Raw genomic sequence first — 17,415 nt, forward strand, 5'->3', positions numbered from 1 at the left:
CATCAGTTCACTCTGTCTTATCCCAACACTAGAGCCTGATGCACAAAATTCGTGCAAGGGGCTTGGCCCTCGCAGCTGCGGCTTCATCGGGAAGGACGTCCGAAAGGACGTCCAGAAGGTCATTTGGCTGTCCGATCTAATTAGCATATTACGCTTTTATTATTACAGCTTTCTGCAGAGAGGCTATCTTCCAGGTCGGCTCTGGGAATAAACCCCCAAATTAAAAAGCTGTATGCTGTCCCTCATAACAGTGCTGCCTCAGGATAGAATTTTTTTACTCTCCTGTAGAAATCCACGTTGCCCTGCTAATTTTCTTTGGTGACCCCGCTCCCCTTCCTGATCAGCAACTTAGGCGCATGCCCGAGTTCCCGGGCATTGCTTGTGCCTGGGCCCACCACCGAGATCACTTTGCAACCCGCTTTCCTCCCGAAAACGGATTCCAGGCAGCGCTCGCTGCCAAGTCTCCAGTTTTATTCTGCATTGAAGGGCTTTCAAGGACTTCCTTCTGCAGTCAAGTTGTTTATTTTCGAGAACATGTTTTAGCAGTAGCGTTGGGTTACTGACCCCTAAAGCTCAACTACGAGCCAGAAGGCCCAGGTTCTGGGCTTGTTGGGACTATCTCCTTGTGTGACTTTAAACTCGCTCCAAGGCCTTCTACAAAGTGGCAAGAAGACTTCTTTCAGGCCAGAGCGATTGGAGAGGGCCGGAAGGGGGATGTCTTTTTCTACAAGACCGGTACCTGTTTCTGTCTCCTGCCAAAATATTTGGAAGTTGAATTTCAGTGAGTCCCCAGTTTAGTCTTGAGGAAACTGGGGGACTCTCTAGTCGCAAACCCCGCACAGCGCTATAAAACCTAACTCCATTACAGTTCACGAATGGCTTCGGGCCTAGCTTTCCTCAGACCCTGGGGTGAAAAAGAGACCCTAACCACTGCACTCACCATGGCAACCCAAAGGGGGGGATACCCCTGGATGCTGACAACAAGAGCATTCCCACCAGGTCGGCTCCGTAGCCATCCCAGAAGGGACCGGAATGGGTTCCTTGTCTGGCAATGCCTGGCAATCCGGAATGGAGTTGGATAAAGGTGATTTACAGACCAATAACTCTGAACAAAAGCCAAAAACTAGCCCTGGCCCCTCCTCCGGTCTGCTAAGTCACGTACATACAGTGGTAATTAGTGACTATCGGGAGACAAGGCCCCTGATCTGCTCTGAGGAGGTCACTGAGATCATAACCCATAACCCATACTGTCATTCCTTAATATGGAGACAAAATTCGTAGGCGTCTGGCACTTCAGATCCAAGTCAGGAGCTGCCATTCTGTGCAGGCTGCAATTAGGCGGCCTTGAATAAGTCACTTTTTATGCCTCAGTTTCATCATCTGTAAAATGGGGCTGGAGGGACAGAAAGAGACAATCCTAGTTGACGATCCGGTATGTGATTCTAGACCTACTGAACCTGACAGCAAACATCAGAGAGGCCTGTTTTTTTCAAGAATCCGGAAAGCATTTTGCTTAGGTCGATCAGCTAGCTAACCAGAAAACACGGGGCCACCTGCCTCCGATTGTTTTCTTCATTAGGTGCGGTTCCTAATGTATCCTCCAACAAGAGACAAATGGAGCTTTCTGATTGTATCAGTTTGACAACCATAGGCAGTTCACAGCAAGGTAAGAAGGTACATTTTGGCGGAAGCCAGCATCGCATTTGATGTATTCTTAACTCCGCTAACAGGCAGGCTTTCAAGCCACGTTATCTGCCCCCACATCTTGACCTAATTTAACAAGTTGCCATGGGAGACCAGTGAAGGTTGATGCAATTTTCTTATCTTTGGAGGAAGAACGTAACTGTGCAAGAAGCTGTGAAAATTCAGTTTCTAACTGATTTCCACACGTACATGCAGTAACTCAGACATCATAGGAGGAAATAAAATCTATTTCTTTGAATGTGATATGGATGGAGCCCTAGGCTCCTAGTGTAAGGGGAGGAAAATGGGTCATGCTCCCAGCTCAGAGAATCTATACATACATCCTTTCATTCAGGCCAAGGAATTGTGATGTAAGGGTCCAAATGCTCCTACTGTGTGGCCACACATACTTTGGAGTAATCAAAATTTAAGGGAGTTGGGTGGAGGGGAGGCAGAACTTGAGATAAAAAAAAAAGTAGGTGTGACTTTTACAAGCAATAAAAAGGGTTGCCAGCACTTATACAATGATTTCTGCCTTCTAAGTTATTTTTTCAAACTTCAGCTCATCTTAGCATGTCTGCATAAAGCGAGAGACCCATCTGTGTTCCAGTCCCCACCTGCTCTTTGGGCGGTGTTGGGGCTCACTTGGTATGCTCCCTCCCTTTCCCCATTCTCTAGGATGTATCTGAAACGAGAAGGGGCCACAGCGAGGGCTCAAGAGCAAAAACCCACCTCCTAGAACAGTGGTTCTCAACCTTCTGGCCCTTGAAATACAGTTCCTCATGTTGTGACCCAACCATAAAATTATTTTCGTTGCTACTTCATAACTGTAATGTTGCTACTGTTATGAACCGTCATGTAAATATCTGATATGCAGGATGGTCTTAGGCGACCCCTGTGAAAGGGTCCTTCGACCACCAAAGGGGTCGCGACCCACAGGTTGAGAACCGCTGGCCTAGAATCAGTCTGCAATGTGGGCAGGAGACGCTCGCCAGGCAGTGAGCAGAGAAAAGAGCCATGCGGGCTTTCACCCCCATCTGCCTAACAAATCCTGGCCTTCATCGAAACCACAGCAGTAAGAAAATCCAATTCAAGTCTACAGACAATTACACTAATATTGAATTTGACAAGATAGTGAACCCTCAAAAGCTCCTAGCAACTTATCTGCACTCAACATGTGCTTGGAAACATTTGCTGAAATAACTGATTTGCTACCATTAAGCTCTTCTCCTCCACCCCCCCCCCCCCCTTGTCTAGCACAATGTCTAGCACTTATTTGTTTAAATTAATCGATTTGGTTCAATTACATTTTCACAGATCTTCTACCACCAAGATAAGGATGAACACTTCTCCTTCGCTAAAAGTAGAAAAGGGTACAAGGTAAATTTGCCTAAAATCACACAGTGTGTTAGAGTTGGGAGGGAGCATGAGGGACTTCCGTTTTCTGAGCTATTGTTCTCACCGTGATCTGAAATAGTATGAGAAATTAAACCCACAATTATAAAGAAGAAACAACTGAAAGGTTAAGATCCTTAAAAACTTTTTTTTAATTCGAATGACTACTTTAGTCTTTGAGACCAATAATCAATAATCACCCTCCCTTTTCTTCCACTTATTGAATATTTTATTCTAAGAGAAAGAGAGGGGGCGGGCAAGGGATGGAGGGAGAGGAAGAAGAAGGAAGGAAGGAAGGAAGGAAGGAAGGAAGGAAGGAAGGAAGGAAGGGGAGGAGGGAAAAAGGGAGGGAGGGGGAGAGGAGAAAGGGGGCATCCATCAAAAACAATATATCCAAATAAGGGATCAAACATAACTCAGACCTCCAGGACATTATTTATATTTGTGATAAAAGAGCTCTTGATGCTTTTATCTGTTTGTCCCCGAGTCTGGATTGCCAGAGAAGTTTCACAGGCAGCCTTTGGTGTTAGCTGTCTTGACTGTTCATGTCCCTCATTTGTACTTCACACTCATTCCTAATCCTTGGAATTTCCAAGTCATCTCTGTCCTTCTCTCCTCAAAACTGGGACCCTGGGAAAGATCCCCACTCTCAGATCATTCTTGTGGATGTTCTCAAATCATCTTAGCCAAAACCCTTTCAGACACTCTTGTAGACTATTAGCTCTGCAGGCATCTCCCATGTGGAAATCCAATAATATTACAGGGCAACACTTGCTGAGAAGGTCCTATATGAGGTGGAAATCAGGCTTTTACCATGTCTGGAAGCATCTAGACCAGTGGTTCTCAACCTTCTGGCCCTTTAAATACAGTTCCTCATGTTGTGACCCCCAACCATAAAATTATTTTCGTTGCTACTTCATAACTGTAATTTTGCTACTGTTATGAATCGCAATGTAAATATGTGATATGAAGGATGGTCTTAGGTGACCCTTGTGAAAGGGTCGTTCGACCCCCAAAGGGGTCGCAACCCCACAAGCTGAGAACCGCTGATCTAGACCTTTGCTGTGTGGCCATGGACACTTACCAGAATCTCATCCCATGAAGGCTGACCTAAATCCTAGGGTTTTCTTTGGCCAGAACTCAAACTTTAGGACTTAAAGTCAGTTTATTTAATCTCGTTATCCACCAAGCTGCCCTAACTATGGAAATTAACAGAATCAAATCAGTAGCTAAGAGAGAATGATGGAAACTGTGGTGGGAAAAGAATCCTGGCTGTGGATGTGGACGGTGGCGATAGTGGAGATTATGCCAGAGAGAACAAAGACACATCCTTAATCAGGAGAAACTAAGCTGAGGATGTGCACCGGAAGTTGGGGTGGAAGTTGTAGAAGACTTGGCCTTCATGCTTGGGCAAATGACAGGGCGTAGTTCCTCTGCACCCCAAGAACAGAAGCCAGCGTGCCCAGCTGGAGATGCCTGCCACCTCCAGAGCCCACAGAGTCATCGTTCAGCCACGGAGGCCTTTCCTTCCTCTTCCGAATGCAGCAGCACTTCTCCCTCCATCAGTGAATCCAACTGGAGCCTAGTTCTTAAAATACCTACAACTATCCCTGTAACTACAGAGGCCAGAACGTTGGTCCATCTTGAAAGAGACTGAATTGACTTTTCCCCACTCCCAGGGTCATTAACAGGAATGGGCCAACTCGCCAGGAGTCTGCTCTCTGGAGCTGGAAAAGGGGGTCCCTTCAAGAGTAACAGGTTCCCACACATGAGTGACCTTCCAGCAAAGACCATGAGGGACAGTGTAGAAAGAGAAGAGAAGGGGAACTTTAAGTTCCTTTCTGGCCCCTGGCTCCACAGAGAGACCTTGTCACTACCTGAAAGCACAGACGGAACTCCTGGGCACCTGCGCATGCCCTGAGCAGCACCAGCGGGCCCACCCCGGAGCTCTGAAAAAGGAGTGATTTCTCTACGCAGCTGAGTTGCTCTCAGAGGTCAGCTGTTTTTCTAATAAAAATGGAGGCTTCACTGACACACAGTGAAGATGGGGCTCACTCTTCAGATACCTCCACAGAAACACAGATGTTGTTGCTTAGCTTCGTGCACGCCAAGGGTCGCCCACGTGGCAACCTGGCCAGGGCGGAGTTACCGACAAGAGAATGGAGGCCTAGGCCACAGATGAGTAATCCACTAACATAAGCTGCACTCACAACCCAATTTCTCGTTTTTAGGAAACACGACCATCGTACAGAAAGGATCTGAGCCTCAATCCTATAAGGCTCCTTGGATGGTTCCCAGGCACACCCTGCAAAGGTTTCCAGGGCAGGGCAGCAGACCCGCTACAGCTCATTTGGACAAGATGTTGTTTGGTTCTAGTACCAGATTCTCAATCAAAGCTCAAACTCTCAACACACATCTCCCTTCCTCTACAGTCTTTCTTCGTTCACCATAACTTCCACTCCTGGGAGAAAACCAGTCACAAAGCCAAGTGAGGAAGAAGGTTTCCTGGCCGAGACCTGCCAGAGTTCAGGTGATCAAGGACACTCTTGCCATCCGAACAGCCCCCCTAATGAATGCTCCCCCACAGCGGAGCCCAGGGTGCAGGCCATGCAGGGATGCCTCCCAGAGATGCTGCTGCTGGTTCTGTATGTGGAAAGACCTCCTAAGAGCCGCCTAGAGAAAAGCCCTTGATGCTCGGCCATGAGGCAGAGTTTCCAGAGATGCCAAATTAACATAGTGCCCTTCCCCCAGATATGGAAAAAGACCCAAAATATAAGTGTTTTTTCCTACCACTCTTGGAAATGATCCCTTCAGATAGAAGGATACTCTTTGCTTCCAACAATCAATGGCTATTCATAAACAGAGGGGCCTGAGAGACTGACCAGGCCTCTTAGAGTCTTCTCCCCACTCCCCGCAAAGAAAAGGCAGTCTTCGGGGTTTGGGACGATGGGCCCAGGGCCCTCCACTGAGCCCACCCACAGCAGCACGCCCACCGAGGCTCCGAGGTAGGGGCAGGCGCCTACCTGTGTAGCCAGCCAGGGCAGCAGCAGGAATGACAGGCTTGTCCTTGTTGAGGTCAGCACGGTCACGCACATAGTCCTTGAAGGTGCCCTTGGGATTGTGGTTGGGCAGGGCGGCTGGATAGTCCTCGGAGTCGAAGCTGTCATAGGAGGGAACACGCTGCAGGCTGTTGAAAGATGACTGGCTGCTCCAGGACTGGGTGAGGCGGTCACAACTATCGTAGCTCTCTATGCTCTCAAAAGAGTCCTGGCCCCCGAGTTTACCTGGAGGTGAAGGAGGAGGTAGGAAGAGGGCAGGGGAGGAGGGATTGGGAAAAGACAACTGTAAAAACCCTCTGAGTGAGGACAGATCGCTCATCAGACCCGGAAGAAGGGAGAGGCCAAGGGGATGGGAGCTGTGGGGTGGCTCTGGGAGGAGGGGCTGGGCTGGCTGCAGTGTGAGAGCCACTGCCCTGCACGGTGCTGTCTTGCTCTCCAGCTCCCAGGATGGAGATTCCTAGCCACGGGCTGCTCCTGCCTGTCAGAGGGAGACAGCCGTGCTTGGGACCTCAAGAACTCTAGAGCCAGAAATCTAAAAGCTGAGACTCGCCACATGTTCTTGGGGGTTTCTGGCTGATGCCTTAGGGCTGAATGAATAAGTGAAGAAATCGAAGCAGTGCGACTCAACTCCCTAATCCAACTCAAGCCAATGAGATAATTTCCAAAGGCCCAATTTGGCAAAATATTTTGGTCATAAGAAAAAAATTCCATTCGACTAAGAGCAGCTTGACCTTCCTTGACCTTGGAACTGAAGTGCTATTTTCTTAGCATTTTTTCCAAATACTATTTTAAAATGAAATACAAGTACTGCCTCTATGTCTTTTCAAACAGAGAAAGAAGCAATGAGATGCTTTTTTTTCCAGGAGAATTAAAAAAAAAAAAAAAATACGAGCACTCTTCTAAACAGAAATCCACGCCGCTGATTCTCTCCAAGTACAATTTTGTACTTGAAATGTGTACTTCATTGGGGAAGCGTGGGCAATAAAAAACAAAGGAGTTGATGAAAGAGTTATTAAGATCCACAGCAATGTCAGAAATCCTTTACTCTCCCAGTTGCTTAAAGCATTCTTAACTGACCACAAGATCATGCAAGTTCATTAATTTCCCAAACCAGGTTGTAAACAGCTGCTATCATTGCATAATCGCTCCAAGAGAAATTTCCACTGGCAAAAATGCCATTGAAAAGGGAGGCTAACAAACAAAAACTGGAGGGAAATGCATCTAAGAGCTTGAAAAGGCTCGCAGGAATATTTTCTATGTTCTACTTCCAGATACTTTTTAGGCAACCTAAATTAAATCCTGGGTGACCAAATGGTCACCTCGATTCAGCACAAGTCACGAGGCAAAGGATGTGACAAATCTGTATGTAGAAATACCTGTAAGTCAGCTCTCAACTGCTCAGAGCTGGCTGATCTACTACAAGTTTAAATTCCAGAATAAGGTTGGCCAACACAACCCCATACTAGTGTGTTTTGGGCCTATTCTCCCTTTCCTTAATAGTAGAGATTGGTTAAAAAAAATGAAATTCAAATATTTAATTTTGGTGCCCAACCCAAAATTACTAAGGAAAAACTAAGTTGAGGATTTTAATTTTTTTAAAATCCCAGAATAAGGGTATTCAGTTAAATATGTAATTTTTATATACTCCACTGTTGTAGATTTCCTGAACCTCTTATCCTCTCCAATACTGCTTACAACACAAAGGTAGTCATTTAGCTACTTCTTCTTGGCCCTTCGTCCAACCATCCATTCAAAGAAGGGTCGTGTCCAGAAGGCAAACTGAAGAGCTCCATGGAGTTATGGGCCCTGCCTACCCAGTCCACTGTCACATTCACAACTCTAACACAAAGGTAGTCATTTAGCTACTTCTTCTTGGTCCTTCTTCCAACCATCCATTCAAAGAAGGGTCATGTCCAGAAGGCAAACTGAAGAGCTTCATGGAGTTACGGCCCTGCCTACCCAGTCCACTGTCACATTCACAACTCTTTATAAATGAAGGAATTGCCCCTTCCAGAAATCCACATGAAAAGACTCCAGAAAACAGCCCGCAGCCAGAATGTAATACCCTCTTTTTAACACAACAGGACATTTTATAGCATCTCATAAAAAGCTATCCGTCTGAAGAGTCATTCAATGTCTCTGCGAGACAAACATACCAAAAGCCTACAAAAGAGAATGTATGTTTTCATAGAGAACACCCCACCAAGTCACCGATACTTAGGGCATATCCATACTAAAGTCTCTCTGGAATGCTTCTACCTCTATCAGCCACATTTCTTTGGGGAAGGCACGGAGGCCGGGATTTCCACAAGCAGACAGCTGCATTTCCCAGGAGTCCCAGCGAGCAGGACACTAACCTGGACGTAGCCACTCTCTGGCATCCTCCCAAACATGAGCCGGAGGCAACTCCGTTGAGAGTTGCAGTTTACAGCAGTGAGCTGCTTTCATTTTAGCTCCGTTTCACAATCCTGGAGCGAGGAACCTTTGTTTACGGGCATTTTCTCCAAAAATGGGGTTGCATCCAACTAGATTAGACACTCGCTTGTGCTACTGGGCTGATGCAAGGACGCACATGTCCTCAAAGATGTCCACTGGCTAACTTTCCTGAGTCTCAGCGAGGTCCTTCCCAAGCGACCTGACTCCACTAAGCAGACCTCAGAGAACTCACAGCAGATAGGGTGGCCCCCCAGCAGCCCCCTGAACAGACTGGCACAACCACAGCTCTCAGAGTCTAAGGAGGTGGGGCAGAGAAGCACGTGGTTTGCTATAATGCAGCAGATGAATAGCTTTATTCATAATAACCAGCTAAGAGTTATGCTTCCAGTCTAGACCAATCACACCACGTCAGATTCAGTCAGCCCTCGGAATACGTCCTGTTTGCAGCACCGCTAACATGCAGAAAGCAGCCGTGGGCAGGACAGTCTGGCCCCCAAGTTTGTGTGGTCTGAAGCTTGGTGTGAGGGAAGGAGAATGAGGCCAGAGAGAAATACCTCACGCCCTTTGTACGGGTCACTATCTGCTCCACAGTTATTAGTTTGGGGTTGCAGGGGTGGCGGGGACAGAAACCAAGAACCAAGAGAAGGAGAAGCAGAGACAATTACACAAATGCAAAGCCAGATGCAACCGAAAAGCATGTGACAGCAGCTCTGCCCAAAGTTACAACATGGCCGAGCCCCAAACCCACAGGCTCGGCCTCAACACATAGACGTACAGAAAAGCCCCATAGGAAAGTGAGCTGTGCGAATGCCCTGACCTGCCCCGGGGGGAAGGATCCACAGGCCCATTTGTGTATGTATTTAAATAGACATGCACCCAAAAATAAACAGTCAGAAAGGGGAAGGCAAACTGATCCCACCCATCCCCTTCAGTCTGAAACACAAGCAGCCTGGGGCCCGAAGCAGAGAGATTACAGGTTCTGATCTTGCTGGGGACTTTCCCTGTGCAGGCCCGCTGGCTGCCCGGAGGCCTGCCAGGAGGAAGTGTACGCCCGAACACTAGAAGAAGATGGCAAGGTATGTGGCCCAGGATGCCAAAGGGGGGCTCTTCAAAGCGAAGATGCCTTTGCCCCTCTCCAAGTGCCTCAGAGTCTCAGGGCGACCACTGAGCAGAAGTCACCAGGAGGCCAGCCAGTCAAGGCCTCTGAGCCCTCGGATGGACTTTCTGTGGTTCCTCCTCCTGCTTGCAATTCCTTCCCATTATCTATGGGAACAGTCATCCTTTAAGACTTTTTAGAACTCAGCTAGTTCTTCCTGGAGGAACAAATCCCTCCTTCTGATGAACTGCACTTGTCTCGGTAGCAAAACCATCTGCACACTTCACTAGGGTGGCTGCCCCTCTGGGGGTTCATGTCCTGATCTTAATATCCGAGTGTGTTTCACTTTTGTTGTTTTAGAAAGTCAACCAGCTCGATTCTGGGACATTTAGTTCACTGTCCGTGAGTATTTTATCAATGTCATAAGGGAAGCCTCCAGCCACCTCTTCCCTCGGTCCTCTAGCTGAATACACACTGTTACCACGCTGCTGATGACCGGTCCCAAATAAACTACTGGTTAACCATCCTGTATCTTCCCAAACTCACAGACGGCTCAGAAGCCCGGACTGAGCAGCAGGTGTCATTCAGATTCCAGGCAGTCTGACCCAGAATGCTCTGGGGCATCAGGGCATTGCGAAACTAAGCTTTCAGGAGGGTCCCCTGAACCATTTTTGTTCGATTGTGTCCTCCTTAAGCAAAATCCTCTTTTAAAAAAATAAATAACTTAAACAGCAACCACATCCAACTAGTTATTACTTGGTTAAATGTCTTATACAAATACAAAACGTGATTGGTCATCCTGCCGGATTTCAATTCTACCGTGAACTCAGGGTCATTGTCATGCTGATGGAAGTGGCTAAAGTTCCATGGTGGGAAGTTCTTTCCTATCTACACAGTCTCAGATGGAAAGGCTGAATGAAACTCAGGAATCCCCAGGGCCGATAGTGAGGGGGAAATAGCAGACCTGAAAATCTCTCAACGTTAGGCAACTCTTGGAAACCAAGAGCTTCTGGAGAAGAAATCTGACCTACCACGACTGGTCCTCCCCATGCACATGTTGTCTGGTGTGACGACTTCTTGTTTGATGGCAAAGTAGTCCGTCTGCAAGGTGTCTGTCTGCAGAGGGTCCCGGAGAATGACCGAGGGGTAGTCGTTCTCATACTTGAGGGAGAGGAGCTCCTCGGAGCTGATGGGGTGGAGTGTCTGGTAGGACTCTGTGATGAAGCTGGGCTCTGAGAACTCCGAGGGAGGAACACACTGAGCATGCTCGATACCATAGCCTGGAAACAGAGCGAGGGTGGCATTAAAAGAGGGGAGAGCTTTGTACCTAAAACAAGCAGTTCTTCCCCATTGACACCAGCCCCACAATGTGTAACAGGCCAGCTACCTTAGGGAGGAAGAGGAAAATATTTTCAATGAGAAGGGCCTCGGGGCAAGTTAACCTTGCTCCGCTTCTTAATGGCTAGGGCCCTTGGCAAGATACCTCCCTTTTCTGGCTTCATCTCCTCATCTCTAAAATAGGGATGGTGGCGATCTTGCTTGGAGCGTTGTGATAAAAATCAAACAAGAATATATATGCAAAACGCCTACCAACACTTCTGGCTCCTGGTAAGCTCTTACTCCATAGAACTTATGTTGTTCTTAGAAGAAAAATCATAATATAGTGAGAAAATGAAACAAAAACAAAGCTGCTGTAGAGTCCCTTTGGAAGCAACACCATCAGGTAAGAAGAGCCCTGCACTAACACTAACCCTTCCTCCCGCCCCCTCTCTGGTACAGTTGGGTGTCCTGTACCAGAAGGGACAGGGTTTTATTTTCTGTGAGAGATGCAAAGCCAGATCTGGGACAGATCTGAAGCTGCATGGCCCACTCTCGAGGGAGGATTTCAGAAGAAACGCTGTCATATCCATGCCTAAAAGGGAGAGAACAAGGGCCATGACCAGACCCCTAACCCGATCTCCCTCCGATGGCCCCACAGGGCACAGGCTCCAACAGGAATGGCCGCAGTTCTCTGCACGACTTTCAGGCTGATGATATCAGCGGGAGGTCGTAAGTGCAGGAGTTTGCAGGTCAGGACAACGTGCAAAAAGGCTGAAGCCTTGTGCTTTGCGGGGAAAAATAAAACGAATACCAAATAGTCTGCGTTTAAGGGAATATGGTTTGCCATAGAGTTACCATGAAGGGGCTTGAGCTCAGTTGGGACAGGGTTCCTTCCCCAGTGAGCAAGAGGAGGGGAGAAGAGTGGCAGGTGAACTTACTAATGAAGTAGTCCGAGGTATAACGGGATTCTGGGTAAGTGGGGTTGACTCCATTCACTTGATAGGGTTTCACATCCTCTGCAACACACCGGGGAGGGGGCGGAACAGAGAGGTCAACACGTGAGTGCTGCTTGGCCCGAAAGGACCTCGGACGCAAGGACCACAATGATCTCAGCCCCTCTTCTAGGAAACCTGCCTGTTCCTTAACCCAGCTGCGCTGTGAGCCCACCCTGGCTGGGGCTTTATCTAAGGCTGAGATCACAAAAGTATGGCTGAGTTGACTATTTCAGTGACTGCGAGAGGGGACTTCGTATCTTGGAAAGAGCGCCAGTGGGCGATCCCTATGAGCTAGGGAGGCATTCTGCCCTCATTCTGACGCATGCGTGGGCCACATTTGCATCAAAGGCTACAGGGCAGCTTGGGCAGGTACCAAAATCAGTCCCCACCACTCACCCTGATCAGCTCCAAAGCTTTTCAGAAATATATTACCATCTTTAGCCTGGGCGGCATGGCTCAGTGGTTGAGCATCAACCTATGAACTAGGAGGTCATGGTTAGATTCCCAGTCAGGGCACATGCCCAGGTTGAGGGCTTGATCCCCACCATGGGGATGTGAAGGAGGCAGCCAATCAACGATCCTTTCTCATCATTGATGTTTCTATCTCACTCGCCCTCTCCCTTCCTCTCTGAAGTCAATAAAAATATATTTTTTTAAAATTCTTCAGGCAGGTAGATATTACAGCCTCCATTTCTTCTAACAGAGGTCTGCTTTTTGTTTTTTGCTTTTTCCATCGCCCTCAAACTTCAAGTTCAGGCCCAGCTAAGGAGCAGGATGCCAGGAAGGTCACCGCTGGGTGAAACAGTGTGTTCACAGAAGAGCCACCTAACCAAACTGCTGCCAGGAGCCAACTTCCCAGGGGAAGGAGACAGGAATGCAGATGGAGGTAACTGAGCCCAGAAAGGCTCCCTGCTGAACTAAGGGGAGCCTGCAGGCCCCCTGGCTACCCTGGACTCAAACCGCCCGGCCTCTGCCCATTGTGTGGCGTGGTCTGGTTCTATTTCCCAGAATCAGGCACAGAGAGGGGTGCTTGGGATTTTTCCCCGGGTATCTGATAGCCTTGTTGGGAGCAGAGGCTGCTGGGAAAACAAGTTGATGCCTGCACAGAAAAACAGTTCCCAGTTGAGATAAAGTGATTACACTTTGCTTGAGCAGCTTATCAGATTGAAACATCCCCTGTACCTCTGGCCTTCCACCCCACCGCACCCCGAGCAGCTATGTTCTTTCCGAGCTGTGCTGCTTTAGTTTCATCACAGGGCCTCCGTAGAAACCTCTCGCTCAGCTCTTCAAGGGCCTGAAGACAGAGGGTTCTCGCTGCCTCTCTCAACAGAAAAGGGGCGGGAGGATCCAGCTTTGCCCTCGGATGTACTCAATCATTCCCTCAGGCTCCTGAATTCCCTTGTTATTCTTCTGCAAGAAGCTAGGTCCAGCCTCTCTTGGGGACCAGAAGCTCCCCCGTGAGTCCATATTATTATACAGAGGAGACAGGGCGGGAAATTAAATCGCGAAGGCGCAGGTTCAAGGAAGTGAGTGACCAGGAAGCCACCTAAGCTGTCCTCACTTGGCAGATGGGGACACGACCAGCGCCTGCCCACCCGTGGCTCAGGGCTGCGGTGGGAATCCAAACGGAAAAACGTATTTTAAAGCACTTTGATTTTTTTCTTCTCTCATTTTTTCTTTTTCTTTTCTAGAAGAGAAGGTTTAATCGTTGATAAAAATGGACAGAAATATTCAAATCAGAAATGCTTTAGAATGTGTATCACGAAGTCAATACTTCTCAGTGAATAGGGAAGGTGACGGACTCCCTCAATGAAAAAAGCAAGAGAAAGGTCGGATTTAAACAAAAAGAAAGAAAATGACCACCGTTAAAGAAGATGCTTCTGTTAACATTAGATTTTTGTTCTTCAGTAGGTCCTTAAGGCAACATATTTAAAGGAAAACAAGGAGGTGCTATATAGGTATTGATTATAACCGTGATCAGAGGCAGGTTGACACTCCAGGACCCCTGGCCACGCCATGGTGAGAAGTAGAGGAATGTGTTAGCAGAAGATATCTGGGTGACACGGTCTGATAGGCCCTACGGGTGAGGAGCCCAGGGCCACATCAGACCTGTGATGAGCCTGCCGTGTCCCTCCCTCTATACACAGGCCGCTCTCATCAACAGGTGTGAGTGGGTGTGTGTGCAGCAGCCACAGGGGGCACCTGTCTGTGCTTTGGGAAGGCTGTGCTGCTGCCCCCAGTCCCCGGCCAGGGCAGCCGGGGCAAGAGCCACTGCGTTCTTGCCCGTGTGTATTTATTTATTTTTCAGCAGAAGCTGAAGAGAAGAGGGAAAAGGGATAACACTTCTGTGCCCAGAGGACTCTAATTTGGGCCCCTGTGGAGCACGGCAGAGTGGAAAATATCCTTAGACAAAGGAAGGTATTATACGGAGTAAAAGTGCTTTGCTCCCTGCCCCCAGCGTCCGCGCCAAGGGCTGGAGCCGGTGACCACAGGGAAAGGGTGGGCCTGGGTCACAGAGGGCGGCCGGCTTCTAGGCTTACAGTCAGCTGGAGGGCAGCGCTGACTGCTGGTAACTGCCATTTATTTTAAGAAGAAATTCAGAAAAATAAGCGCAAAAACACCCAAGTTTGCCGCCTGCTGCTGTTTCTATCCTCAGCCAGGGCTGTGGTACATGAGTCACTTGGTCCAAAAAGGTTGGAAGAGACTAGCCGGGAGGCCATGTCATTACAAGGTTGCAACACCGTGTCCTGACGTGACCCCGGTTCCTGCTCCAGATGCAAAGGTAGGCCAGCTCCTGCCGCTCCAACCCGGCCAGTGGGCAGGAGCCTGTGGCATGAACAAGCTCGGAGACGCTAAGCTTCCTGGGGGGCAGGGCCGGGCACCGTGCGGCCGCAGATAAAGGGAGGGTGCACTGGGATTACTAGCCTGGCTGGGGCTTTATCTAAGGCTGAGATCACAAAAGTATGGCTGAGTTGACTATTTCAGTGACTGCGAGAGGGGACTTCGTATCTTGGAAAGAGCGCCAGTGGGCGATCCCTATGAGCTAGGGAGGTAGTCTGCCCTCATTCTGACGCATGCGTGGACCACATTTGCATCAAAGGCTACAGGGCAGCTTGGGCAGGTACCAAAATCAGTCCCCACCACTCACCCTGATCAGCTCCAAAGCTTTTCAGAAATATATTACCATCTTTAGCCTGGGCGGCATGGCTCAGTGGTTGAGCATCAACCTATGAACTAGGAGGTCATGGTTAGATTCCCAGTCAGGGCACATGCCCAAGTTGAGGGCTTGATCCCCACCATGGGGATGTGAAGGAGGCAGCCAATCAACGATCCTTTCTCATCATTGATGTTTCTATCTCACTCGCCCTCTCCCTTCCTCTCTGAAGTCAATAAAAATATATTTTTTTAAAATTCTTCAGGCAGGTAGATATTACAGCCTCCATTTCTTCTAACAGAGGTCTGCTTTTTGTTTTTTGCTTTTTCCATCGCCCTCAAACTTCAAGTTCAGGCCCAGCTAAGGAGCAGGATGCCAGGAAGGTCACCGCTGGGTGAAACAGTGTGTTCACAGAAGAGCCACCTAACCAAACTGCTGCCAGGAGCCAACTTCCCAGGGGAAGGAGACAGGAATGCAGATGGAGGTAACTGAGCCCAGAAAGGCTCCCTGCTGAACTAAGGGGAGCCTGCAGGCCCCCTGGCTACCCTGGACTCAAACCGCCCGGCCTCTGCCCATTGTGTGGCGTGGTCTGGTTCTATTTCCCAGAATCAGGCACAGAGAGGGGTGCTTGGGATTTTTCCCCGGGTATCTGATAGCCTTGTTGGGAGCAGAGGCTGCTGGGAAAACAAGTTGATGCCTGCACAGAAAAACAGTTCCCAGTTGAGATAAAGTGATTACACTTTGCTTGAGCAGCTTATCAGATTGAAACATCCCCTGTACCTCTGGCCTTCCACCCCACCGCACCCCGAGCAGCTATGTTCTTTCCGAGCTGTGCTGCTTTAGTTTCATCACAGGGCCTCCGTAGAAACCTCTCGCTCAGCTCTTCAAGGGCCTGAAGACAGAGGGTTCTCGCTGCCTCTCTCAACAGAAAAGGGGCGGGAGGATCCAGCTTTGCCCTCGGATGTACTCAATCATTCCCTCAGGCTCCTGAATTCCCTTGTTATTCTTCTGCAAGAAGCTAGGTCCAGCCTCTCTTGGGGACCAGAAGCTCCCCCGTGAGTCCATATTATTATACAGAGGAGACAGGGCGGGAAATTAAATCGCGAAGGCGCAGGTTCAAGGAAGTGAGTGACCAGGAAGCCACCTAAGCTGTCCTCACTTGGCAGATGGGGACACGACCAGCGCCTGCCCACCCGTGGCTCAGGGCTGCGGTGGGAATCCAAACGGAAAAACGTATTTTAAAGCACTTTGATTTTTTTCTTCTCTCATTTTTTCTTTTTCTTTTCTAGAAGAGAAGGTTTAATCGTTGATAAAAATGGACAGAAATATTCAAATCAGAAATGCTTTAGAATGTGTATCACGAAGTCAATACTTCTCAGTGAATAGGGAAGGTGACGGACTCCCTCAATGAAAAAAGCAAGAGAAAGGTCGGATTTAAACAAAAAGAAAGAAAATGACCACCGTTAAAGAAGATGCTTCTGTTAACATTAGATTTTTGTTCTTCAGTAGGTCCTTAAGGCAACATATTTAAAGGAAAACAAGGAGGTGCTATATAGGTATTGATTATAACCGTGATCAGAGGCAGGTTGACACTCCAGGACCCCTGGCCACGCCATGGTGAGAAGTAGAGGAATGTGTTAGCAGAAGATATCTGGGTGACACGGTCTGATAGGCCCTACGGGTGAGGAGCCCAGGGCCACATCAGACCTGTGATGAGCCTGCCGTGTCCCTCCCTCTATACACAGGCCGCTCTCATCAACAGGTGTGAGTGGGTGTGTGTGCAGCAGCCACAGGGGGCACCTGTCTGTGCTTTGGGAAGGCTGTGCTGCTGCCCCCAGTCCCCGGCCAGGGCAGCCGGGGCAAGAGCCACTGCGTTCTTGCCCGTGTGTATTTATTTATTTTTCAGCAGAAGCTGAAGAGAAGAGGGAAAAGGGATAACACTTCTGTGCCCAGAGGACTCTAATTTGGGCCCCTGTGGAGCACGGCAGAGTGGAAAATATCCTTAGACAAAGGAAGGTATTATACGGAGTAAAAGTGCTTTGCTCCCTGCCCCCAGCGTCCGCGCCAAGGGCTGGAGCCGGTGACCACAGGGAAAGGGTGGGCCTGGGTCACAGAGGGCGGCCGGCTTCTAGGCTTACAGTCAGCTGGAGGGCACCGCTAACTGCTGGTAACTGCCATTTATTTTAAGAAGAAATTCAGAAAAATAAGCGCAAAAACACCCAAGTTTGCCGCCTGCTGCTGTTTCTATCCTCAGCCAGGGCTGTGGTACATGAGTCA

At 48.7% G+C, this 17,415-nt stretch overlaps 1 protein-coding gene across 3 annotated transcripts in view; it reads right to left on the bottom strand.

The window, feature by feature from the left end:
- ETS1 (v-ets avian erythroblastosis virus E26 oncogene homolog 1) overlaps positions 1-17,415 on the bottom strand; it is a 138,218-nt gene that overhangs the window by 15,860 nt on the left and 104,943 nt on the right. For all 3 annotated transcript variants that reach the window (XM_014536440.1, XM_005862251.2, XM_014536441.1), the window contains 3 exons: positions 11,928-12,005; positions 10,701-10,949; positions 6,102-6,362 (listed from right to left, as the gene is read on the bottom strand). In XM_014536440.1, the coding sequence (XP_014391926.1) occupies positions 6,102-6,362; positions 10,701-10,949; positions 11,928-12,005 (588 nt within the window). The remainder of the gene's footprint in view (positions 1-6,101; positions 6,363-10,700; positions 10,950-11,927; positions 12,006-17,415) is intronic.

This window comes from Myotis brandtii, unplaced genomic scaffold (assembly GCF_000412655.1).
Source record: "Myotis brandtii unplaced genomic scaffold, ASM41265v1 scaffold1617, whole genome shotgun sequence".
Taxonomy (NCBI): domain Eukaryota; kingdom Metazoa; phylum Chordata; class Mammalia; order Chiroptera; family Vespertilionidae; genus Myotis; species Myotis brandtii.